Source organism: Ylistrum balloti, unplaced genomic scaffold (genome assembly GCF_031769215.1).
Source record: "Ylistrum balloti isolate Yb309-2 unplaced genomic scaffold, AGI_CSIRO_Ybal_v1 Utg370456, whole genome shotgun sequence".
Lineage (NCBI taxonomy): Eukaryota > Metazoa > Mollusca > Bivalvia > Pectinida > Pectinidae > Ylistrum > Ylistrum balloti.
In genome coordinates this window covers 203,822-229,162 of record NW_026782302.1, presented here as the reverse complement: position 1 = coordinate 229,162, position 25,341 = coordinate 203,822, and the positions used below count along the sequence as shown (strand labels likewise).

The window sequence follows — 25,341 nt, the reverse complement described above, 5'->3', positions numbered from 1 at the left end:
TTCACTTCACGAAATGGTTAAATCAGAAACAGACACCTTCCGTTCATCTTTCTCGAAATTGCTGTCAAAAGATATTTTTAAAAATCTGCATTTATATACTGATGGTTCAAAGCACAATGATAAGGTTGCTGCAGCCATGGTTACACAAGATGAAACCTATGGATGCCGGCTGCCGAACAACGCCTCAATGTTCTCGGCGGAAGCGCGAGCTATCGATCTCGCCCTGCAATATATTCAAACAAAGTAATGAGAGCTGTTATCCATTCAGACTCTCTTTCTGAGCTACAGAGTCTTAGCAATAGAAATATCGACAATGTTTTCATTCGTAATCTTAATACATTAATACTATTTCATGAACTTGCCTCAAACTTTCGTATCATTTTGGGTTCCTTGGCACATGGGAATACCAGGCAATGAAAAAGCAGATCATGCGCAAAGGAGGCTTTATCGCTATCACCTGTTGTTTTTAAACTTCATTTTACCGATTTTAAACCATTTATTAAACAAATTTTAACAGCTCAGTTACATGAGGAATAGAATCAATATACCGATAATAAATTGCATTCCGTAAAACCTATCACCGGTGAATGGTCTCCATGCTACAGAGACAACCATCGAGACGAAGTTGTCCATGCCCGTCTTCGGATGGGACCTTACACATTCATATATGTTGAAAGGCGAAGATAATCCTTTATGCTAGGATGTGATGAGCCATTCACCGTTAAATATTTTTTATTAGGCATCAACAACTTCTGCCTATTCGAGAATTTTTTTTATCACAACGTAACGTCTAAAGACCCTTTTGAAACTGTTCAGATTTATAAAATTATAAATTATCTGAAAGATGTTCGTCTGTATTATGGGATACGACTTACCATTTTACTCTTAAATAGATCACGGCTATGAACTGATAAAGGTACCCCAGAACGTTAAAGCTCAATACCTTTTTTGAAATATCTTAGTTCTGTTTTGACATAATGAAACATAATTAGTTGAAATCAAATCAGAGGTCGCAAGAGTATAGGTCAAATTCATCAGAACTGATGTAAAACGTTAGATCAGTTTTGAACAGGCTGAGCATAGCAGAGTAAATGTTTATTTGTTATGTAGCAGAAATACAAGACTGTATCCGTAGGAAATATCACAGTAAGGGCATCTGTCATTATCGCGTATTAACTTTAGATGAAAACGGAAAGAGGAAACCTGGAGTCGTGTAAATAGAGACGTAATAATATATTCGAATAAATGAGGTCCTCTATTTCTAATGAAAATGTTCTCATTTGTTTTGTGATATATCTGTAAGTTCTGTTATTGATGTAAACATATTTTATTGTATAAACGTAGCAAAATGATTTGACAAAAGTTACATCAACATAGCAAAGGCCATCTGTACAATACAGTTTACATAAGTTGATTTTTTTAAATATTCAAAATAATAATATTGACATAATTAATATATTAATAATACAAACGATAAAAGTTGATGAGTTAATGTTGTATTATGTTTCCTTGGCTGGCCTGTATCGCTAACCTGGCTCAAAAAGGGGTGTAGATACATTGTTTTACAATTTCTCTTCATCAAGGCTGTCTTCAGTTCTAACAGATAATGCTCTAGTTCTACTAATTGGCCCCGCCCCTCCTGCTCCAGGGGTCCGGAACTCGTTGTTCATGCATTGATCTCCTTCAGCAAAGACTGTCTCAGGCCAAACTGGGGCAGAATCCAGCCATTTCTACATAAGAAGACTAATTTTGAAAAATTGCCATATTTCACCTACTTCCATGGAGCCAAGACCCACAGTTTATACTAAACTGATTTCCTGTCACCCAACCACGTTCTGGATCGAATTTGGACAATATCCTGCAATTCCTGAAGGACAAGATAAATTTTTTGTTAAATTGATAAATTTCCCCCTATTGGCTACGCCCTTCAAAGCCTTGGGGGTCAGACCCAGCGGTTATAGAAAATTGGTTCTCTTTTCCCTAAGGAAACTTAAGAACAAATTAAGTTAAAATTTGTTCAATCGTTCGTGGCTAGCAGCGATCTATAGGAAAAGTTGACGGACGCCGGACGGAAGGACGGACGAAGGACGACGTAGGCAGCACTCTTTCTACTTCGGGCCAGATGAGCTGAAAACTGAAGTTAAGGTTTTTTCATACTGACAGATTTTCATTCTTGGGATCAGTCAATATTAATTTTGACCTTTTGTACTAAGGACATATACTCAACAAAAAAGAAAGGTTAACATGTTTCCTTGGCGAATACCTGTAAATGAGTGTAAATAAAATGACGTTTGTGCAATATTAGAAAATGGTAATGTTTTACATTACAAAATCCAAGGGGGTTACCAAAATCATTCAAGCGTGAAAGCCTGTATTAGCGAAAGAGCTGCACGAGGTTTTCTGCGACTAACTTGTATCCTCGCTTGAATTTCATAAACATCCTTAGGACTTAGAAATCACCGAATCTTGCTATCTATCAACTTCATCATTATGCCCCGGCTGTCACAAGTACAGAGAGAAAGGGCTGTAGGCGTGATCCAGGCTGGGGAGTCTCGCCGTCGAGTTGCACGGCATTTTGGTTACAGTGTTAAGACAATTTGCCAGTTGGTAAGTCGTTTAAACCAAACTGGGTCAACATCCGATCGTCCCCGAAGCGGCCGACCCCATAAAACGACCGCCAGGGATGACCGTCGTATACGATTGATACACTTGCGCAATCGATTCGTAACCGCAGTAGAGACTACAAGAACATTGTTTGGGCGTCATGTGTCTCCCCAAACAGTCCGCAACAGGTTGAGGGTCTACCAATTGAAAGCGCGGCGTCCCTACACTGGACCCAATTTGTTGCGACGTCACCGTAATAATCGGCGTAACTGGACCCGTGTTCACCGTCGTTGGGCCTTACGACAATGGAACAATGTTCTGTTTTTCAGATGAGTCCAGGTTTTGTCTGCAACACGGTGACGGAAGGCGCAGAGTGTGGAGGCGACGAAGGGAGCTTTTTGCGAACTGCTGCGTCGCAGAACGGGACCGCTTTGGCGGCGGAAGTGTAATGGTTTGGGGTGGTATTTGTGGGGGGACTCGTACCAAGCTTGTTGTGTTAGATGGCAATTTAACCGGCATTCGATATCGGGACGAAATTTTAAGACCAGTGGTTCTGCCATTCTTAAGACGCCATGGCGTTGGCGCTATTTTTCAACAGGATAACGCACCAGCGCACATCAGTCGCATCAGCAGAACTTTCTTGCAGCAGAATAAGGAACAGGTGTTAGATTGGCCATCTAAATCACCTGGTTTGTCACCGATTGAGCATGTCTGGGACGTTCTTGGGCGACGCGTGAGAGAACGCCAAAATCAGCCGTCAAACTTGCAGAAGCTGGCCCAAGCCTTGATCGCTGAATGGAAAGACATCTCTCCTCGAATTATCCGCCGGTTTACGAGTTCCATGCGACGACGCTGTAATGCTGTTTACTTCGCAAACGGTGGCCATACCCGTTACTAATGATGTTACCTTTGAAATTGACCCCAACGTCCTTTACAGTCGAATAAAATCAACTGAACGCAAAGTTTTATAATGAACCATGACTGCAGTTTTATCAGAATTGATCAATTACTTTATTCGTACATGATTGGTAAGGATTTATGAAGGGGTTAATTAATTAATCACAGAATAAAGTAGTGTTACCTTTCTTTTTTTGTTTAGTATATATAAAAAAAAGTTTTCACAAGGATTTCCACAATCACATTTAGTGTTTAGTGTCATATTAACTCTAAAAACGTCTAAATTTAACTAATAAAACCTAATTATATTTTTTTAAAAATTGACACAAATAATGTGCTCTCTCGGAGGGGATTTTTACACACTGCCCTTATAGCCTGATAAACCCCATCTGGTTTACACGGAACTAAACGGGAAAATGGTGGTAAAATGGAAATATATGTACGGGAATACATTTGTTTTCTGATCCCTCTCAGTTGAAACAATCTTGGATGGAATCTTGGTTTTCTCTGTAAATATTTAATCATGGCACGTGGAATGTGACTTTACTAATAGGAGAATTACAAAACCGTTACCATGGAAGTAAATAGATCTTCTTTAATTCTAGGGATGGGTTCTCGATTTGCCCACTTTTTAGAAAACAATAGAAAGTGTTGGTTTAGGAAGACCATAGAAAAGCAATCATAGTCAGTTTCACACTAACGGTAGATTTCACATGAGTTCATTTACAAAATTATTAATTTGATGTAATTTATTTCAAAATGTCACCTTACATACAGAACTTCAGCATAATTTACATTTTTTTTATTAAGCACTTACATGTTACATACATAATATTATTTGCAAAAATGTCACCTTACATACATAACTTCAACATAATTTACATTTATTTTATTAAGCACTTACATGTTACATACATAATATTATTTGCAAAAATGTCACCTTACATACATAACTTCAACATAATTTACATTTATTTTATCAAGCACTTACATGTTACATACATAATATTATTTGCAAAATACATATCCAGGACGCCCGGTGTTGCGTTAAAATGGAACCGTGTGCGCTAGAGCCCGTTTTCAACGTTTGAAATTGAATCAAGAAGCGACTTGAAATGAAAATGAATTGAAATTACTTTTAACCGCCTATTAATTGGACCCGATTGACTTTTGTACCACATTGCGGTAATGGAACAAAATATGATGCCATGTTTGATGAGGTGACAACTTTTTTGTTTTCAAGTTGCAGAATATGTGATTTCCAGTGATAATATGTGTGATTTCCATTGATAACATGTGTGATTTCCAGTGATAGTGTGTGATTTCCAGTGATAATGTGTGATTTCCAGTGATAACATGTGTGATTTCCAGTGATAACATGTTTGATTTCCATTGATAATATGTGTGATTTCCAGTGATAACATGTGTAATTTCCATTGATAACATGTGTGATTTCCAGTGATAGTGTGTGATTTCCAGTGATAATGTGTGATTTCCAGTGATAACATGTTTGATTTCCAGTGATAACATGTGTGATTTCCAGTGATAACATGTGTGATTTCCATTGATAACATGTGTGATTTCCATTGATAACATGTGTGATTTCCAGTGATAATGTGTGATTTCCATTGATAACATGTGCGATTTCCAGTGATAATGTGTGATTTCCATTGATAACATGTGTGATTTCCAGTGATAACATGTGTGATTTCCAGTGATAACATGTGTGATTTCCATTGATAACATGTGTGATTTCCATTGATAACATGTGTGATTTCCATTGATAACATGTGTGATTTCCAGTGATAACATGTGTGATTTCCAGTGATAACATGTTTGATTTCCAGTGATAATGTGTGATTTCCAGTGATAACATGTGTGATTTCCATTGATAACATGTGTGATTTCCAGTGATAACATGTGTGATGTCTAGTGATAACATGTGTGATTTCCAGTGATAATGTGTGATTTCCAGTGATAGTGTGTTATTTCCAGTGATAACATGTTTGATTTCCAGTGATAACATGTGTGATTTCCAGTGATAACATGTGTGATTTCCATTGATAACATGTGTGATTTCCAGTGATAACATGTGTGATTTCCATTGATAACATGTGTGATTTCAATTGATAACATGTGTGATTTCCAGTGATAACATATGTGATTTCCAGTGATAACATGTATGATTTCCAGTGATAACATGTGTAATTTCCAGTGATAACATGTGTGATTTCCAGTGATAACATGTGTGATTTCCAGTGATAATGTGTGATTTCCAGTGATAACATGTTTGATTTCCAGTGATAACATGTATGATTTCCAGTGATAATGTGTGATTTCCAGTGATAACATGTGTGATTTCCAGTGATAACATGTGTGATTTCCAGTGATAACATGTGTGATTTCCAGTGATAATGTGTGATTTCCAGTGATAACATGTGTGATTTCCAGTGATAACATGTGTGATTTCCAGTGATAACATGTGTGATTTCCAGTGATAATGTGTGATTTCCAGTGATAACATGTGTGATTTCCAGTGATAACGTGTGATTTCCAGTGATAATGTGTGATTGCCATTGATAACATGTGTGATGCGTTATTTCAACATATATCATGTGTGAAAATGTATTATGTCTCACGGCATAAATGATAGTTATGACAATGTGTGATACAATGCGACAAGGTTTATGACGATCTTTGACAAAATATATGAAGCCATGTGACAATATATACCGTGGAATATATGATACCTAGTTTAGAGTGTAGAAGGTGGGTATGGATGAAATCTCTGTATTCCCCGAGAGCCCGGGGTATATCCCCAACCATTTCATAACAGATCCCTATCAGGTTGTGGACTACCCAGTATAGACCGACTCCGTGGTTCTCGTCGAACTTCAAGTCATTCAGATAGCACAGTGTGGCGTCGCGTCCACTGGTGTCACAAAGTTCGTGGGAACACAAAAACGACAGGAATGCAGCATAGGGAAGCGGTGGAACGAAAAGACGCCCAGCACCCTCTTCGACCTCTAGTTGTAATTGGGTTGGGAAAAATTGTGATGCGTTCTCTGTAATCTTGACTCCTGATACAAACATTTCCTTACATTTCTTTTGCAGAGAGTACCCATGTCCACAATAAAGATTTTCGTATCTGTCATCCAAATGTATTTTTCCTTGACCAAAAAAAAACTTTGAACGACGAAATCAGGTCTAGACATTATTGTGGGATTTCAGTGTAATTCCCTGTTTGGTAGTTGTATGTTGCCAGCATCAATAATCCCGGACTGTCACACAATGAGGCAAGCGGGGTCAGAAATTTCTTGCACTTTTTCAGAATTTGGTATCTTGTTTTGTTTCCGCTCACTGCTGTGTGTCCCTTAAATTGACCCATACCTAAGTAACTCAACGCTCGTACCACAGAAGCATAATGAATGAATTCATCCTCGTCTGATCTTGATTTAGACAGGAGTGTCAATGACGCAGGAAGAACGGCATGCGAATTCCGAAAACATAAAGCTTTTCTGAATATCTCCGTATCGCATTCCTTTTCTAGCTGTGTTGCTGGAGGCAGCACCACATCCCATGCTCCATTCTGTACTCTGTTGACACGCTCTCCTACAGATGGCTGTATATATGTACCGACTGAAAGACATCCCCATTTCAAATCATGAAGATCTATGAGGAAACGAAGAAGTTTCTGTTGATGTTCACCATGAGCTTTACCAAGGAACATGTTGTTTCTGTTAATGAAGTAATTAGGACAGTATCCTGCCCTCACCCAGAATATCAATATGTTTATACAAAACATGAAACAGAGGGAAATATTTTTCTCCTGCCGAAAGAAATCAGGTTCACCAAGTAGCTGCTTCAACATTCCAGATATCTGTTTGAGAAACTACTTTAGAAGTCCGTATGTTAAAAATTGGACATATGTGAGAGAATAAATCAGTTTCCTTTCCGCGGTGACAAACGAAATCCTCCATGGTAAGAATGAGTCATCAAACATTTTATCTCCTACAGGGACAAGATGGCAGTCACATCGCACTATTTGATCCTTTAACCTTTTATTCGGCCATCCGCACAATCGAGGCCTATTTACCCACTCATCCGCTGTGTTTGGCCAGTTGTAACATGGAAGAGAATAGACAGTATCGTTACCATAATCGGTATTATTGTCTTGACCTGTCATTGTAATAGCTGGGCAATTAACCTTTGTGATCCATTGTAATTTTCCTACCTTTTCTTTTCGCAAATGATTGTACATTTCACTTGATAAAAAATGTGCATCCGCCACTGGAATAATGGCGCCAAATATATCACCATCGACTGTTTGTCCCATATGAGCTACTTGCAAATTCACATAACCAGGTCTGCTGTCAGCTGCTGCTCTCATCACTAACACTGTTTTATTCGGCTCTTCGGAAATAATGGCGTCTATCGTGGTATCAAAAACTATGTGTCTCAAATGAAGTTCTTCTAAATTCACCTAACCAGGATTGCTGTCGGATTCAATCATCACTCTCACTATTTTATTTCGAATGTCGAGAGGATTGTTTGAAACATGATGTGGACTGGAAATCACGGTATCAGTATCCACAATCATCATGTCTTTGTCTGAACCCGTCATGCATCATTGAATTCGGATTGTCGTAATATTCAGATGATATCACCAGCTTTCTTTTTAAGGCTACTAGCTCCCGGCCTCCTATAAAACGATCCATTACATGATAGAGAATCCATGACTTCTCCAACAGCTCCTAATAGTCACACATATCGATGTTATCTCCGATATCCTGCAAGTGAAACAAAACTGCAAGAAAATACCAACATGTCAACGTAATCATAATTCACACTCAAATTCGATAACTCTAGTTCACAATATGAATAAAAGAAAGATTAACACAGGGTCCCCTGTAAAAGTACAAGGAGAGAATGACCAGGTGTTCCGGAAATGTATGCCTCTTCCGCTTCATCGACCACACCTGCCATGTAAACATTGACAATCCGAGTAAGTAATTTCATGTTCTCAATGAGAATAAGATATACAACAACGAAACCAACAAGCAAACTAATGAGCATCAGACGCAGCCAATTTCATATCACACAAAAAATATAATATTTCTCTATGAGATTACTTTAACGACCGTTAACCCTAACTATACACTTTCAGTATAAAGAAAACGTGTAATAAGACAACAGAGATATACTAAGAATGCACTATCAAAAGACAAAGTTAATATCCAGTGATGTTTCTCCAGTCAAAGTGTGGTTCTTAAGAATTCGCCGATGTATATATAAACGAGTATGCAGTTTCAGAGAAATCAATGCCTTATTTAGTAATGGCAGATCACAATATTCTGATATTTTTTCCCCTGATTTTTATTTGTAATACGAAGATTCTTTGTGTCATTAAGAGCAGGAAACAGAAAACAAAGATATACATCTACGCTAAGAGATATTTATACTGGCACTAAATGAAACACAACCTATAAGTTAATACAAGTAAGATAATTAGCTAGAGTTACACATCTATCATTTGTTAGATAATTCAATAAATTCACGATTTGAGAATGATTTTATTTTTATTGAGAAAATAGGTATTAGGCAACAGCCTGTATAAGCCCTCTCCATAGAGTGGACAAATGGATACATACATTCACTGCAACACGAGCTGACTTCTTTTGAGGTCTAATAAAAAACGAGTTACCTCCCCTTTATCGTCTGAACGAGAAACTAATCAACGGAGAAGTCGAGAATAATAATGGGACTATCTTCAGAACCTTACTAGCAGAACTCATGTTAAACGATTCAAATAATTGTCAAAATAGTATATTTTTGATATCAAATTTTTCTGCCTCCATTCTTTAAGTTTGGGTTTTAAGTTTAGCTTTGCGTCATATTAACATCCATTAGCATTTACGAACGTGCTTGGTTTCCGTGGTGGAGGAAAGCCGGAGTTGCCGAAGAAGGACCATTGACCTGCGACCAGTATCTGGCGACATCACTACCTAGGTCTCGACGCCGAGACGCAGAAGTGGAAGGTTAGGGTTAGGCTGAGACAGATAAAACGGTCAGACGCATTAACCACTCGGTCACCGCGGCCCAATTTACAAGCAGCTGGCACGCAGCGGTTAGAGTCTTGGACGCATGCGAATCGTCTTACCAGCAACATGTGCTTTAATGAGAAGAGATCAAGACTGTATGGTTCAAGGTAACATGTCTTTTGTAAAGCTAGTCAATTGCAAGTCGCTGTACGTCTCTGGGAGTTGTTCGACTAGCACGGATATCTCACTCCGCAAGTTAACACTGCCATCATCGTCCCTATCGGGTTCCACCTTACAGTTACCGTAATAACATTTCCCATGACGTTATGGACACGTTGATTCCCATCCGAGCGGTGAACTCGAGTATCAGAAGAAGAGACGAAACAATCAGACGGCTACTTCTAGGGAGATATTTTGATGCTGTGGACATTCAGTCCTCATCGGGATCTTATTAGGAAGTGTTCCCTTTCCTTTATCACTTGTACTCATTTGAGTACATACTACTACTAGCTTGACAAATATTGTTGATGAATCAAAGGACGCTTACCCTTTTGGAGTGTCTGTTTTATTTCCTGTGTAATTATGTAATGAAGAGTATTTTATTCTACCTTGTCTGGTTATTGCGAAGAAGATGTTTGGAATTTCAGCCAATTTGACTCTTTTCAGTCACGCCCTTCAGGCTCCTTGGGGTTGGGAACCATATTATTTACAATATTGTTGCGCCTTCAGCCATGGGATGATTATTTAAAAAAAATGTTTAGAAGTTTTTAATATGTTGAAAAAGGTTAAAGTTTACGACGCACGACGCCGGTCAAAAAGGGGTCGCAATAAGTCATTATGAGATAATACTGAACATTTTCGTCAGGTTGGAAAGTAAGGATTATGTAAAGATTCTTTATACACAACCAGGAATTTTTAATATGTGACGTTTCGGTGACCAGTACGATCCGTACGCTGTCACCTTCATCAGACAAATGACCAGTAAAGCATGTACACAAAGGTGTGATATGTGTACGAGTTGTCGTGGAATAGCGTCGATTTCGGACATGCTGACAAGTGCCGAAATTACTGTTAGCGAATAGTAAAACCATTCGGCTACGCTTATTTTATTACTTGGTCATAGATGTGCGAGAGTCTATGAGCCCCCTCATCTCGGTTCAGAACTGCCCCGCTGCGGCGTATCCAGATGGCTTCTTTGATCTGTCGCTTCAGAAGATGGTTCTCCCTATCGAGCACCTTTGAGTTTTCCCAGTCAATCACATGGTTTTCCTGCATGGCATGGTCAGTGATTGCCGATTTGTTTATCTGGGACTCCGACTGCTTCCTCTCTGATCGGGTGAACTTCTTTTCCTCTTGTCTTTCGGTGTCTTTCCGGTGCTCCCCAAGGCGAACCCCGAATCGCCTTCCAGTCTCTCCAATATATGACGCGTCACAGTTTTTGCACCCGATCTTGTATATGCATTCTGCGACATTCTCTTTGGTTATCTTATCCTTAGGGTGGACTAGGATATTTCGAAGCGTCTTGTGGGGCTTCATGGCTGTTGCTATGCCATGGTTGCGGTATATCCTTTGGATGGTTTCAGATTTACCCTTTATATATGGGATGACAACCTGGATTTTTGTTTTGTTTTGATCTTTCATAGGTCTTTTTCTGTCTTTTTCTTTATTTTGACACTGTTTTTGTACCCGGTTAAGGGCCCATTCCGGATATTCACAATTTTTCATTGCTTTCATGATGTGGCTCTGCTCTTGAATTTTGTCCTGTTGTTCTGTGACTATGGTCTCACATCGATTGAGCAACGTGCGTACGACCCCTAACTTCTGATGTAAAGGGTGGTGGGATTTAAAGTTGAGGTATTGGCCTGTGTGGGTCTTTTTCCTGAAGACCAATGACTTCACTGTTCCGTCTTCTCTTCTGGCTATAAGTGTGTCTAGGAAGGGCATTCCGCAATTGGTTTCTTCCTCACATGTAAACTTAATGTTGTTAGTGGTGTCAATAGTGTTCATGTGGTTAGTTAGATCTTTCTGTGATCCCTTCTTGATTATTTCTAAAATGTCATCGACATATCGTTTCCATAGGCTTGGCTTGCAATCTATGGGGGCAGTGGCTATTGCTTGTTGTTCTAGATGTTCCATGAACAGATTGGCGACAATAGGCGACACTGGACTCCCCATAGCAGTTCCAAAGCGTTGCTGGTAGATGTTGCCTCGGAATGTGAAATATGTTGTGGTTAGTACAAATTCTAGCAGATCCATGATGTCCTTGATATGGAGGTTTGTGTTTTTACGCCAGGATCTGTCTGACTCTAAGCGTTTTTGAATGATTTTCAGTGCATCATCAATGGGAGTATTGGTAAACAGAGAAACAACATCATGTGAAATAAATTGTTCATCCTCTTGGATCATGATGGTGGACATAGCTTCTGCTAGATGTTTAGAATTCCTGACATGATGTTCCGATTTCCCCACTAGCGGTTCAAGAATGTCTGCTAGTGACCTGGAAACGTTGTAACCAATGGATCCAGTGTAGTCCACAATAGGCCTCAGTGGGTTCCCCTGCTTGTGGATCTTGGGTGTGCAGTATATTCTCGGGGTATTTTCAGCTGTGGGATACAGATATCTATACTGGCTTTCGGTGATTTTGCTCTCTTGTTTTAATCTAGTCAGTATAGAAATGAGGCGTCTTTTAAATTTGTTGGTAGGGTTGGTCTGCAGCTGTTCATATGTCTTGTTATCATGCAGCATTGTCATGACCTTCGCCTCATAATCGTCGGTGTCCATGACGACTGTTGCCTTTCCTTTGTCAGCTGGTAATATTGTGATGGATATGTCTCTTCCTAATTTTTGCGACCCGTTCTTCTTTGGTCATGTTTCTCTGAGGTAATTTTGTTGATTTTAAAACCCCTATTACCTGTGATCTCAGTTGGTCAGCTTCCGCAAAGTTTAGTTTCTTGCAGGCTTGTTCCGTGGCTGCAACAAAGTCATCAACTGGGATCTTATCTGGAACGATGGCATAGTTCATACCCTTAGCGAGTAATGTTTTCTCGCTGTTGGTGAGCTCTTTGTTGGAGATATTTACCACCCATTTCTTTGTCTCAGATGACTTAAAAATATTTGAATTGAAGAACATAGTCTAAATGAAAGTTTGTGGGAATACACTACATTATATTTCAGAAGATAATAAGTCATGTGGAAGAAGGCAGGTAAACAGGTGAAAACAACACAGGTAAAACAGGCACATGTTATATCTACTGTCACAACATTAGTGTATCCATGTTTTCTCAAAAGGTGGAAGAAAGGACCTCTCTGCTCTGTTAAAAATTGTCACAAACAACGACATTGTTTTCTTGCTGAACTAAGGGAAGCAACACTCGGCTCTAACAACCACACACACGGCATAAAGTGAGGATAAACACTTTTTATGGTGAGAATTTTGGGTAATTTATTTTATAGTTACAATGCACCTCTGCATCCAGATCTAATGATCTATTTTTTCCGATCACGTTGGATTTTTCGAAGTCTCCTCATTGGAAATCTATCCAAACTTCTGGATGTGACACATGTATCGGATCGTACTTATCCCTCTTGATGTATCAGGAGCGTAATGATTTCCAGATTTTTATAGTTATAAATTGTTGAAAATTTGCATTAAAAACCATAAGACACTATTTAAATAACTTTTTTTGTTGTAAAATCCTTCCATATCTGGAGCGGTTGTATTGTAACTGGTGTCGTTTCGTCAGTTGAAGCAACTACTTAGCGTTGATTAGACAGTTTCAGTGACATCCCTGAGATGAAGTCGGTTGAGCGTCGCACAAAAATCAAAGGGTACGGGTTCGAATCCTACCGGTGGCATTTGAAATAAATAATAACCTCAGTTGGGGCCCACGGAGGGACGTGTAACCACGTGTAAGAGAGATAAGTACTGAATTTCCTGGTCGGTATGAATTCGCCTTCCTCTTCAATTTAGATGCAAATTTTCGAGTTAGATAAATTACAAATCTGTCAATGATATCGTATATGTATATAACCACACAGACAGTAGCAGAGACAAAAAAATCAAAACAAAACAAAAAAAAAAAACAAAAAAAAACAAAAAAAATCTTCAATACGATGATGGTCTTGTTCGATACTTTCATTTATTTTCAGACAGTTAATGGTTAAATAGCTTTACTTGCCATAATTGTTCGTCAGAGGGCATTGTTTAAAAAGTCTCATGCCGATGTCAAAAAACGTGAAAAACAAAACTAAAAAAATATAATAACACAACAGTTGTACACATTTTGTCGTTATCTCTCAACCACACAGCCCCTATCATATTTCACATCTGCAGTTTTACCGTAAAATCGCTAGATTTCAGTACTATGGCGATTAACTTTCGGAACTGAGCAAGAACGGTTTATAATGCCGTCAGCAGTTTGAAAGATGACTAGGAATGTATTGTTGTTTCAACAACGGTAATGACATTAAACATAAATGTAAATTTCTTAGTTCTCTGTGCCATTTGTAGTTATGTTTTATTTTCTTTATTTACGATATTCGACTACTTTTACGTGTTTTTTCTAAGGCCGAGAAGACAAACTAACGTTAACATTACTTTTGAATATGAATGAAGATTGTTACGACTTTTGAATATGATTGAAGATTGTTACGACTTTTGAATATGAATGAAGATTGTTACGAATTTTGAATATGAATGAAGATTGTTACGACTTTTGAATATGAATGAAGATTGTTACGACTTTTGAATATGAACGAAGATTGTTACGACTTTTGAATATGAACGAAGATTGTTACGACTTTTGAATATGAACGAAGATTGTTACGACTTTTGAATATGAACGAAGATTGTTACGACTTTTGAATATGAATGAAGATTGTTACGACTTTTGAATATGATTGAAGATTGTTACGACTTTTGAATATGATTGAAGATTGTGACGACTTTTGAATTTGAATGAAGGATTGTGACGACTTTTGAATTTGAATGAAGGATTGTGACGACTTTTGAATGTGAATGAAGGATTGTGACGACTTTTGAATTTGAATGAAGGATTGTGACGACTTTTGAATGTGAATGAAGGATTGTGACGACTTTTGAATGTGAATGAAGGATTGTGACGACTTTTGAATTTGAATGAAGGATTGTGACGACTTTTGAATGTGAATGAAGGATTGTGACGACTTTTGAATTTGAATGAAGGATTGTGACGACTTTTGAATGTGAATGAAGGATTGTGACGACTTTTGAATTTGAATGAAGGATTGTGACGACTTTTGAATGTGAATGAAGGATTGTGACGACTTTTGAATGTGAATGAAGGATTGTGACGACTTTTGAATTTGAATGAAGGATTGTGACGACTTTTGAATGTGAATGAAGGATTGTGACGACTTTTGAATGTGAATGAAGGATTGTGACGACTTTTGAATTTGAATGAAGGATTGTGACGACTTTTGAATGTGAATGAAGATTGTTACGACTTTTGAATATGATTGAAGATTGTTACGACTTTTGAATATGAATGAAGATTGTTACGAATTTTGAATATGAATGAAGATTGTTACGACTTTTGAATATGAAAGAAGATTGTTACGACTTTTGAATATGAACGAAGATTGTTACGACTTTTGAATATGAACGAAGATTGTTACGACTTTTGAATATGAACGAAGATTGTTACGACTTTTGAATATGAATGAAGATTGTTACGACTTTTGAATATGATTGAAGATTGTTACGACTTTTGAATATGATTGAAGATTGTGACGACTTTTGAATTTGAATGAAGGATTGTGACGACTTTTGAATTTGAATGAAGGATTGTGACGACTTTTGAATGTGAATGAAGGATTGTGACGACTTTTGAATTTGAATGAAGGATTGTGACGACTTTTGAGTTTGAATGAAGGATTGTGACGACTTTTGAATTTGAATGAAGGATTGTGACGACTTTTGAATTTGAATGAAGGATTGTGACGACTTTTGAATGTGAATGAAGGATTGTGACGACTTTTGAATTTGAATGAAGGATTGTGACGACTTTTGAATTTGAATGAAGGATTGTGACGACTTTTGAATGTGAATGAAGGATTGTGACGACTTTTGAATTTGAATGAAGGATTGTGACGACTTTTGAATTTGAATGAAGGATTGTGACGACTTTTGAATGTGAATGAAGGATTGTGACGACTTTTGAATGTAAATGAAGGATTGTGACGACTTTTGAATTTGAATGAAGGATTGTGACGACTTTTGAATGTGAATGAAGGATTGTGACGACTTTTGAATGTGAATGAAGGATTGTGACGACTTTTGAATTTGAATGAAGGATTGTGACGACTTTTGAATTTGAATGAAGGATTGTGACGACTTTTGAATGTGAATGAAGGATTGTGACGACTTTTGAATGTGAATGAAGGATTGTGACGACTTTTGAATTTGAATGAAGGATTGTGACGACTTTTGAATGTGAATGAAGGATTGTGACGACTTTTGAATGTGAATGAAGGATTGTGACGACTTTAAAAAAGAATGTGAATGAAGGATTGTTACGCCGTGTTAGCTGAACATTATTTACTTTTTCAATAGAGTTTCGTTGCTCCACAGTTAAGAAAAACATTATCAATAAGTACAATTAAAACTGAATGGTCCATTACAAACACCCAAAAGATTCGCCATTTGAATTAATACAACTAAATCCACGACAATCTCCACGATGTTTGTTATTTCTCTGTACCACGTTACAAGTTGTTTATAATTGCTGAACACAGTATCCTCAACAATATTCGTGAAAAAAAAACCCAAGGTAAGCGGAGCACCAGTGAAGATTATATGATGTGAATTAGTCTGAATAAGCCTAGTACGAAGTTTAGGCTAAAAGAAACGGGCCTCATTTAGGCTTACAGACATACATTGTTTCTTTGGTAGATAAATCATATTCCAAATAGGCTGAAAGGGGAACTTGCTGCTTGATATTAAAAGAAAGTGTATTTTCTGACGGTGGTCATATTATTGCATCCTTAGTTATGTTTTTTTCCAGAAAGAGGTTCTTTTATTTGAAATTAAAGCAAATTAACAATATTTACATGATAAAATACACATACAAATACTATGATTAAATTAAAAGTTAAAATTAAATTTGATTAACAGTAAAATTTTTGGTCAAAGAAGGATGCCAACCTAGGTAATTGTGTGACCATTCAGTACGAATTTAATCCTAGTATCCACTATTGGCATGTTTATATCAGGCTCGGAATAGTCCCTCGATAATAACAACATGCCGACCAGTAAAATACACGAACGATTGAATGTGTTTCCTGTTCATATTAAAATATTATTAATCTTATATAAAAACGGAAGAAGGAAATAAACTTTGCTGAGGATACTAAATACATTTGTCGACAGGCAGGCTCTAGTAGATTTTACTTGTAAAGTGTAATGATACATGTATGGGACTAGCGAAGATTTAGCGAACACGATAGATATAAACTATTATCGCAGAGGGATTTAGTGCGTCGGCAACATGTTCATGGTAACACATTGTGTTCAATTCAAATAATGAAGATATAATCAGCTTTGGTGGAAATTTCTAAACACACTATGATAACGAATGGTACGTTTAGAAAATGCTGGAGGGAACATTTCACCGCTGTCCTACTCATAATATCTAGTTCTGATGACTTTCCACTGGAAAGGATGGAGGATCCTTAGTTGAAATAATTCTGGTAAGTTTCTTTCGTTGGGTATTAAACAGATCCACTGACTACTCGAACATCACACCTCATCGATCATCCTAGAAATTCCATTCATATTTCCCTATTACGGTATCTTTTCGTACTATATAATTGTCGTTAAATATATTAATAAAATATCACTGCATTGTGTATGGCGTCACTAGAAAGCTGTTTCTACATTGTGTATAACGTCACTAGAAAGCTGTTTCTACATTGTGTATAACGTCACTAGAAAGCTGTTTCTACATTGTGTATAACGTCACTAGAAAGCTGTTTCTACATTGTGTATAACGTCACTTGAAAGCTCTTTCTACATTGTGCATGACGTCACTAGAAGTCTGTTTCTACATTATTTATGACGTCACTAGAAAACTGCTTCTGTATTGTGCATACGATATTAAAGTGAAGAGCACGTCTCAAAACAAAATATTTAAAAACTTAACTTGTTATAGACCGAAATAAATGACTAAGATCATACCCCAATGATCAGCATGTAGACACTTCGTGAGGACATAAAGTTGGACTGAAATTTAAATGGTCTTTAATCCAGATCCAGCTGAACATTGAGAGTCAATCTACATAATTTCTATTAGACTTGACTTCTATATCTATTATTTTGGTTTGGAATTAAAAATATTAAGGTTTTGAATTAAATTTGAATCAAATTTAAGCAGAATAAAGAATTGTGCATGAGCAACTTATTTGTAATATCCTCCAGTTTGTTATGCAGTTCTAGACATACTGGTGTTTTGTAAAAGAGAAGTGGTTATCATTGGTGTATTTCGTATTCATTTTCATCATCTCTGCTGCAAGGTTAGAAATGTTCAAATATATTTTGCAGGATATTTACAGTCTTGTCTGATCACTTGAAATATCACATATTACAATTTTCAAAGAATTTAAGATTGCATAGTTCATCCTTCTAGGACTCGTCAGTAATGATACTAGTTCAAGAATAGTAGTATCCTAAAGGGTGACAGAGAAAAATCCATATTGGTTGAAATAAATATCCAATTGCACTTTTTCTAAAAATGAAACGATTTTACAATTCTCAGTAATGAATAATACACAGGTGGAATGTCATCACCTGCATAAAATATCAAACTTTACTCAAAATCGATGAAACGAAGGGAAGGCACAACGGACAAACAGAATTACACAGAGAACAATATGACAAAAATACGCAGGAAGTGAAACAGATACCCAAAAAGGGTTAGCGTCCTTTGATTCATCAACAATATTTGTCAAGCTAGTAGTAGTATGTACTCAAATGAGTACAAGTGATAAAGGAAAGGGAACACTTCCTAATAAGATCCCGATGAGGACTTTTTCATATATAAGATTAGATACGGACTGACGATACGCGCAATAGTTTAGTTGCTCTTGTCTGTAAAATCCCAAAGAGTTATGGCTCTGAATGTCCACAACATCAAAATATCTCCCTAGAAGTAGCCGTCTGGTTGTTTCGTCTCTTCTTCTGATACTCGAGTTCACCGCTCGGATGGGAATCAACGTGTCCATAACGTCATGGGAAATGTTATTACGGTAGCTGTAAGGTGGAACCCGATAGGGACGATGATGGCAGTGTTAACTTGCGGAGTGAGATATCCGTGATAGTCGAACAACTCCCAGAGACGTACAGCGACTTGCAATTGACTAGCTTTACAAAAGACATGTTACCTTGAACCATACAGTCTTGATCTCTTCTCATTAAAGCACATGTTGCTGGTAAGACGATTCGCATGCGTCCAAGACTCTAACCGCTGCGTGCCAGCTGCTTGTAAATTGGGCCGCGGTGACCGAGTGGTTAATGCGTCTGACCGTTTTATCTGTCTCAGCTTAACCCTAACCTTCCACTTCTGCGTCTCGGCGTCGAGACCTAAGTAGTGATGTCGCCAGATACTGGTCGCAGGTCAATGGTCCTTCTTCGGCAACTCCGGCTTTCCTCCACCACGGAAACCAAGCACGCTCGTAAATGCTAATGGATGTTAATATGACGCAGAGCTCATTAAAGCCCAAACTTAAAGAATGGTGGCAGAAAATTCTGATAGCAAAAATATACTGTTTTGACAAACCCGCCAACAGAGTCCCATTATTATTCTCGACTTCTCCGTTGATTAGTTTCTCGTTCAGACGATAAAGGGGAGGTAACTCGTTTTTTATTTGACCTCAAAAGAAGTCAGCTCGTGTTGCAGTGAATGTATGTATCCATTTGTCCACCCTATGGAGAGGGCTTATATAGGTTTTAGCCTGCTGCCTAATATCTATTTTTTTTTTCAATAAAAATAAAAATCATTCTTAACTCTTGTAGGCATTTATATATATATATATATTGGTCTTTGTTTTCTTAATGACACAAAGAATCTCCGTATTACAAATAAAAATCAGGGGAAAAATATCAGAATATTGTGATCTGCCATTACTAAATAAGGCATTGATTTCTCTGACACTGCATACTCGTTTATATATACATCGGCGAATTCTTAAGAACCACACTTTGACTGGAGAAACATCACTGGATATTAACTTTGTCTTTTGATAGTGCATTCTTAGTATATCTCTGTTGTCTTATTACACGTTTTCTTTATACTGAAAGTGTATAGTTAGGGTTAACGGTCGTCATTGAGAAATATTATATTTTTTGTGTGATATGAAATTGGCTGCGTCTGGTGCTCATTAGTTTGCTTGTTGGTTTCGTTGTTGTATATCTTATTCTCATTGAGAACATGAAATTACTTACTTGGATTGTCAATGTTTACATGGCGGGTGTCGTCGATGAAGCAGAATACGTTTCCTCTTCCGAAACACCTGATCATATTCTCCTTGTACTTTTGCAGGAGACATTGTATTAATTTTTCTTTTATTCATATTATGCCCTAGCTTTATCGATTTGAGTTTGAATTTTGATTACGTTGACATGTTGGTATTTTCGTGTTGTTTAGTTTCACATTCATAAAAATATTGTTTCTGTATTTTCAGGATATCGGAGATAACATCGATATGTGTGACTATCAGGAACTGTTGGAGAAGTCTTGGATTCTCTATCATGTAATGGATCGTTTTATAGGAGGCCGGGAGCTAGTAGCCTTAAAAAGAAAGCTGGTGATATCATCTGAATATTACGACAATCTGGATTCAATTACGCCGCGGTTTCATACAGGAAGTCGGGCTGAAGGGATAGACATGGCGGGTTCAGACAAAGACATGATGATTGTGGATATTGATACCGTGGTTTCCAGTCCACAGCAAGTTTCAAACAATCCTCCGGACATCCGAAATAAAACAATGACAATTATGACAGAATCCGACAGCAATCCTGGTTATGTGAATTCGGAAGAATTTCATTTGGGACACATAGTTTTTGATACTACGTTAGACGCCATTATTTCCGAAGACCCGAGTAAAACAGTGTTAGTGATGAGAGAAGCAGCTGACAGCCGACCTGGTTATGTGAATTTGCAAGTAGCTCATTTGGGACAAAGAGTCGATGGTTATATGTTCAACGCCATTGTTCCAGTGGAGGATGCACAATTTTTATCAAGTGAAATGTACAATCATTTGAAAAACGATATAATAAGTAAAGAGCAGTTTATCACACATATTAATGGCCCAGCTATTACAATGACAGGTCAAGACAATAATACCGATTGTGATAGCGATACTGTCTATTCTCTTCCATGTTACAACTGGCCAAACACAGCGGATGAGTGGGTAAATAGGCCTCGATTGCACGGATGGCCGAATAAAAGGTTAAAGGATCAAATAGTACGAGGTGGCTGTCATCTTGTCCCTGTAGGAGATAAAACGTCTGGTGACTCATTCTTACCATGGAGGATTTCATTTGTTTCTGCGGAAAGGAAACTGATTTGTTCTCTCACATATGTCCAATTTTTAACATACGGACTCCTAAAGTACTTTCTCAAACAGATATCTGGAATGTTGAAGCAGCTACTTGGTGAACCTGAAATCCTGTCATCCTACATTATGAAAACTGTTGTATTTCATGCAGTGGAAATCACACCCGATTTCTTTTGGCAGGAGAAACATATTTTCCTATGTTTCATGTTCTGTATAAACGTATTGATATCCTGGGTGAGGGCAGGATACTGTCCTAATTACTTCATTAACAGAAACAACATGTTCTTTGGTAAAGTTTATGGTGAAAATCAACAGAAACTTCTTCGTTTCCTCATAGATTTTCATGATTTGAAATGGGGATGTCTTTCAGTCGGTACATATATACAGCCATCTGTAGGAGAGCGTGTCAACAGAGTACAGAATGGAGCATGGGATGTGGTGCTGCCTCCAGCAACACAGCTAGAAAAGGAATGCGATATGGAGATATTCAGAAACGCTTTATGTTTTCGGAATTCGCATGCCGTTCTTCCTGCGTCATTGACACTCCTGTCTAAATCAAGATCAGACGAGGATGAATTCATTCATTATGCTTCTGTGGTACGAGCGTTGAGTTACTTAGGTATGGGTCAATTTAAGGGACACACAGCAGTGAGCGGAAACAAAACAAGATACCAAATTCTGAAAAAGTGCAAGAAATTTCTGACTCCGCTTGCCTCATTGTGTGACAGTCCGGGATTATTGATGCTGGCAACATACAACTACCAAACAGGGAATTACACTAAAACCCTACAACAATGTCTAGACCTGATTTCGTCGTTCAAAGTTTTTTTTGGTCAAGGAAAAATACGTTTGGATGACAGATACGAAAATCTTTATTGTGGACATGGGTACTCTCTGCAAAAGAAATGTAAGGAAATGTTTGTATCAGGAGTCAAGATTACAGAGAACGCATCACAATTTTTCCCAACCCAATTACAACTAGAGGTCGAAGAGGGTGCTGGGCGTCTTTTCGTTCCACCGCTTCCCTATGCTGCATTCCTGTCGTTTTTGTGTTTCCACGAACTTTATGACACCAGTGGATGCGATGCCACACTGTGCTATCTGAATGACTTGAAGTACGACGAGAACCAGGGAGTCGGTCTATACTGGGTAGTCCACAACCTGTTAGGGATCTGTTATGAAATGGTTGGGGATATACCCCGGGCTCTCGGCGAATACAGAGATTCTCTTGGAGTAGCCATATACAGTCAAAAGATCAATCCTGCCAAGAAGAGAATGGAGCGCTTGGAGAAGAGATAAACAATTGGATATCAATCTTGAATCACAAATGTTGCTAAACATATTTAAACATTCATACCACAGATGTAACACTAGTACAATTGCTTTCGTATATAAAACAGGACATCATTTTAAAAAAACTTTCATTAAATAAATCGCATATTAATTTTATTCGTTTAAATATGTGACAAAAAATGTTCTGTACTCGTTGGGGAGAAATGACATTTCGCTTCCAAATCAGACACATTATTGCTTGACAAAGGGAATCAGATTTCCACCAGCTGAGGCTAGTAAGTAGACAGGGAAATCTACAAAACTCCTTCCTTCACATCCACAGCCCAGAGATATTTAACTCGAAAGAAGCACTCCAACCTCCTAAACTTTCTACGCTTGGAATGATTAATAGCACCAGATCTGAAATCGGAAACAGTAGTAAAAACAGATTCAATCCCCTGCAATATTCTTCCGTAGATATCTAATTTATTAACTTTGCATAAAAACACAAGAGAAACGATTACACAATCTGGATATTGTCCAGATATGTCAAAGAATCCGGAACCGGGTAGTCCGGATTTGGATTTTAATCTTTCCTTACCTTCAAGTGACGTATGCTATACAACTTTACAACCTATCCTTACCCTTAACCTGTACCATCTACCTTGGACTCCAACCTCCTATCCTCAACCCTTTACTCGTTGCTCCCTACCCCCTACACTACCTTTACCCCTACCCTCTACCACTATCTCTACCCTCTACCTATAGCTCTATCCTCTGCCCCTACATCTACTCCTATTATCTACCCTCTACCCTATATCCCTACCGCCACCTTCTACCCCCTACTCATTCACCGACCCTCTAATCTCTACACCTTCCCTCTACCTGTAGACCTACCCTCTATCCTTTGTCTTTACCCTCTACTCTCTACCCTTTACCCTTACCGTTTAATATGTACCCACTACTCTGTACCTCCTACCCTTACCCAAAATACAGTATTTCGAATCATTGACAGAGCATGGCGACCCATGGCGATCCCTTTTCTTCGTCATGTGTTTATAATTTTTTTAAGTTTGCTACTATTTCTGAAAAAAAAACCCACCTTGACCGATTTCAGTGAAATTTTACAGAATGTTTCCATACCCCTTACCCTCTATCACGAACCCTCTATCCCCTACCTCTGCCCTTTCCCTATAACAATTATCATCTTCACCTTTTCGCACTTTCTCTACCCCTACCATCTACCTCTATCCCTACCGTCTAAACTCTACCCCCTATCTCTACCCTATACCTATATTTCTAAACTCTACCCCCTATCTCTACCCTATCCCTACCGTCTAAACTCTACCCCCTATCTCTACCCTATACTTATATTTCTAAACTCTACCCCCTATCTCTACCCTATACCTATATTTCTAAACTCTACCCCCTATCTCTACCCTATACCTATATTTCTAAACTCTACCCCCTATCTCTACCCTATACCTATATTTCTAAACTCTACCCCCTATCTCTACCCTATACCTATATTTCTAAACTCTACCCCCTATCTCTACCCTATCCCTACCGTCTAAACTCTACCCCCTATCTCTACCCTATACCTATATTTCTAAACTCTATCCCCTATCTCTACCCTATACCTATATTTCTAACCTATATCCCCTGCTCTCTGCCCTTTATCCTTTACAATATACCCCTATCCTCTACCCTCTATTTCTATTCCCTACCCTCTATCCTCAAATCTTTACACTCTATCCTCTATCCTCTACCTCTATCACTTAACTCTTTTCCTACTCTCTAATATCTAACCCCCACTACTTCTACTCTCTAATCTCTACCTCTACCCCCTATATATATCCTCTACCCTTACACTTAACCTGTTCTCCATATCCTGTACCGCACACCTCCTACCAGAACTCCTAATATAGTATGTTGAACCGTTGACAGATAATGGAGACCTATGGCGATTCCGTTTTAGCAAAATTCTGCAGAAGGATTCCATACCCCCTACCCTCTAGTGTCTACCCCTTCCTCTATCCCCTACTCCATATCACTACCCTCTAACCTCTACCTCCTACCTACTATACCCATTACCTCTACTTCTACTCTCTAACCTCTTCCCCCTACCTCTACTCTCTACCTATAATTCTACCTTCTATCCCTACCGTTTATCTTTATCCTCTACCATCCATACCCACCTTCTACCCTCTGCACTAGATATCATATATTTCATTGCATATGTCGCATTATATCACACAGATTGTCATAACTATCATTTATGCCACGAGACATAATACATTTTCACACATGATATATGTTGAAATAAAGCATCACACATGTTATCAATGGAAATCACACATGTTATCACTGGAAATCACACATGTTATCACTGGAAATCACACATTATCACTGGAAATTACACATGTTATCACTGGAAATCACACATTATCACTGGAAATTACACATGTTATCACTGGAAATCACACATGTTATCACTGGAAATCACACATGTTATCACTGGAAATCACACATGTTATCACTGGAAATCATACATGTTATCAACGGAAATCGCACATGTTATCAGTGGAAATCGCACATGTTATCACTGGAAATCGCACATGTTATCACTGGAAATCACACATGTTATCACTGGAAATCACACATGTTATCAATGGAAATCACACATGTTATCACTGGAAATCACACATGTTATCAATGGAAATCACACATGTTATCAATGGAAATCACAAATGTTATCACTGGAAATCGCACATGTTATCAATGGAAATCGCACATGTTATCACTGGAAATCGCACATGTTATCAATGGAAATCACACATTATCACTGGAAATCACACATGTTATCACTGGAAATCACACATTATCACTGGAAATCACACATGTTATCACTGGAAATCACACACGTTATCAC

The 25,341-nt window shown here is 38.0% G+C and overlaps 2 protein-coding genes and 1 pseudogene across 2 annotated transcripts; 1 reads left to right on the top strand and 2 right to left on the bottom strand.

Annotated features, from left to right (window-relative positions):
* Positions 1-1,562: 1,562 nt before the first annotated feature.
* LOC132555150 (uncharacterized) lies at positions 1,563-7,891 on the bottom strand (annotated as a pseudogene).
* A 2,752-nt stretch (positions 7,892-10,643) lies between these two features.
* Positions 10,644-12,323, bottom strand: LOC132555149 (uncharacterized). Its single transcript, XM_060219499.1, has one exon. It carries the CDS (start codon positions 12,321-12,323, stop codon positions 10,644-10,646), a length of 1,680 nt encoding a protein of 559 aa, XP_060075482.1.
* A 406-nt stretch (positions 12,324-12,729) lies between these two features.
* LOC132555148 (uncharacterized) lies at positions 12,730-22,436 on the top strand. Its single transcript, XM_060219498.1, has 3 exons — positions 12,730-12,768; positions 20,259-20,598; positions 20,710-22,436. The coding sequence occupies exons 1-3, from the start codon at positions 12,730-12,732 to the stop codon at positions 22,434-22,436; spliced, it is 2,106 nt and encodes a 701-aa protein (XP_060075481.1).
* Positions 22,437-25,341: the final 2,905 nt, after the last annotated feature.

Coding starts and splice junctions, on each gene's coding strand:
- LOC132555149 (XM_060219499.1), bottom strand. CDS start 12,323: ATGGACACCGACGATTATGAGGCGAAGGTCATGACAATGCTGCATGAT.
- LOC132555148 (XM_060219498.1), top strand. CDS start 12,730: ATGTGGAAGAAGGCAGGTAAACAGGTGAAAACAACACAG. Junction 12,769..20,258: donor AACAGGTGAAAACAACACAG/GTAAAACAGGCA, acceptor CTGTATTTTCAG/GATATCGGAGATAACATCGA. Junction 20,599..20,709: donor AGAATCCGACAGCAATCCTG/GTTATGTGAATT, acceptor TGAGAGAAGCAG/CTGACAGCCGACCTGGTTAT.